The 2,500-nt window shown below is 42.0% G+C and overlaps 1 protein-coding gene across 1 annotated transcript in view; it reads left to right on the top strand.

The window, feature by feature from the left end:
* The window catches only part of LOC310953911 (follistatin-related protein 1-like), a gene marked incomplete at its 3' end in the record, with an annotated part of 21,874 nt that extends 20,749 nt beyond the window's left edge, over positions 1-1,125 (top strand). Inside the window, exons 9-10 of the mRNA XM_083923176.1 lie at positions 87-197; positions 1,025-1,125. Of these exons, the coding sequence (XP_083779302.1) occupies positions 87-197; positions 1,025-1,125 (212 nt within the window). The remainder of the gene's footprint in view (positions 1-86; positions 198-1,024) is intronic.
* Positions 1,126-2,500: the final 1,375 nt, after the last annotated feature.

The raw sequence follows: 2,500 nt of genomic DNA, 5'->3' as shown, positions 1-2,500 counted from the left end.
CACACACACACACACATTCACACACACGCGCGGTGAAAGTGTAACGCCTGTTTCCTGTCGTGTGTGTGTGTGTGTGTGTGATGAAGAGTGCGCTCTGGAGGACGAAGTGTTCGAGGACGGAGCTGAGACTCGGATGGAGTGTAACAAGTGTGTGTGTGCCTGTGGAAACTGGGTCTGCACCGCGCTGACCTGCAACGGTGAGGACACACACACACACACACACACACACACACACACACACACACACACACACACACACATATATAATCTGGACCAGGAGTTCACATCCAGCTGGACCGGTAAAGTCACCGCATAATAACCACAAATAACGACAACTCTAGATTTTTCTTTTTGTTTACATCTGAGGACACACACACACACACACACACACACACACACACACACACACACACACTCAGGCTTGTTCCTGCATCATCAGCGTAGTTAGTGAAGCCAGAGTTTATTAAAGAGTGTTTTAAAGACTTACCTACTGGCCCCTGCACCAGCTCCTCTCATAGTAAAGTCCATTACAGTGGAAGGAGCCCATTGGTGCTTTGTTGTGTGTGTAGGGACTCTTCTCATGTGTGTGTGTGTGTGTGTGTGTGTGTGTGTGTGTGTGTGTGTGTGTGTGTGTGTGTGTGTGTGTGTGTGTGTGTGTGTGTGTGTGTGTGTGTGTGTGTGTGTGTGTGTGTGTGTAGGGACTCTTCTCGTGTGTGTGTGTGTGTGTGTGTGTGTGTGTGTGTGTGTGTAGGGACTCTTCTCATGCTGCTGCAGAGGTTTGCTGTTATTTTCAGCAGCATTAGTGGTTAAAAAAGACCTTTGAATGCCTTCACCGTGCTGCCCCGAGCTAACCACTGTTAGCCACGTCCGGCTGTTAGCATCTCTCCTGGATTTCTACCTTAATAAAAACTGTCTCCATGGTTACTGAGGATTAAAGTGATTAAAGGGGGAGTTTCCTGTGACGTCGTCGTCCTGATGTGAAGTGTGTTCCCGTGGTTCATCAGCTGCTGTGTCGGTGTTTCAGCAGAGCTGCAGGTGGAGGAGGACGGGAGCGAAGGAGGAGAGGAAGAAGAGATGACGGAGGAGGAGTGGAGCAGGAGGGTCGCTGAACTCAACACTCAATAACCACACGGTAGTCTCATTGACTGTGACTAAACCACACTTTAGTCTCATTGACTGTGACTAAATCACACTTTAGTCTCATTGACTTGACTAAATCACACTTTAGTCTCATTGACTGTGACTAAATCACACTTAAATCTCATTGACTGTGATTAAATCACACTTTAGTCTCATTGACTTTGACTAAATCTCACTTTAGTCTCATTGACTTTGACTAAACCCCGCGTTAGTCTCATTGACTGTGACTGAATCACACTTTAGTCTTATTGACTGTGACTAAATCACACTTTAGTCTTATTGACTTTGACTAAATCACACTTTAGTCTCATTGACTGTGACTAAATCACACTTTAGTCTCATTGACTTTGACTAAATCACACGTTAGTCTCATTAACTGTGACTGAATCACACTTTAGTCTCATTGACTTGACTAAATCACACTTTAGTCTCATTGACTGTGACTAAATCACACTAGTCTCATTGACTGTGACTAAATCACACTTTAGTCTCATTGACTGTGACTGAATCACACTTTAGTCTCATTGACTGTGACTGAATCACACTTTAGTCTCATTAACTGTGACTAAATCACACTTTAGTCTCATTGACTGTGACTAAATCACACTTTAGTCTCATTGACTGTGACTAAATCATACTTTAGTCTCATTGACTGTGACTAAATCACACTTTAGTCTCATTGACTGTGACTAAATCACACTTTGGTCTCATTAACTGTGACTAAATCACACTTTAGTCTCATTGACTGTGACTGAATCACACTTTAGTCTCATTAACTGTGACTGAATCACACTTTAGTCTCATTGACTGTGACTGAATCACACTTTAGTCTCATTGACTGTGACTAAATCATACTTTAGTCTCATTGACTGTGACTAAATCACACTTTAGTCTCATTGACTGTGACTAAATCACACTTTGGTCTCATTAACTGTGACTAAATCACACTTTAGTCTCATTGACTGTGACTGAATCACACTTTAGTCTCATTAACTGTGACTGAATCACACTTTAGTCTCATTGACTGTGACTGAATCACACTTTAGTCTCATTGACTGTGACTAAATCACACTTTAGTCTCATTAACTGTGACTAAATCACACGTTAGTCTCATTGACTGTGACTAAATCACACTTTAGTCTCATTGACTGTGACTAAATCACACTTTAGTCTCATTGACTGTGACTAAATCACACTTTAGCCTCATTGACTATGACTAAATCACACTTTAGTCTCATTGACTGTGATTAAATCACACTTTAGTCTCATTGACTGTGACTGAATCACACTTTAGTCTCATTGACTGTGACTAAATCACACTTTAGTCTCATTGACTGTGACTAAATCACACTTTAGTCTC

Source organism: Echiichthys vipera (assembly GCF_963691815.1).
Source record: "Echiichthys vipera genome assembly, chromosome: 11".
Taxonomy (NCBI): domain Eukaryota; kingdom Metazoa; phylum Chordata; class Actinopteri; order Perciformes; family Trachinidae; genus Echiichthys; species Echiichthys vipera.
Note: the sequence above shows the minus strand (reverse complement) of the source record. Positions and strands in the feature narration are given on the sequence as shown.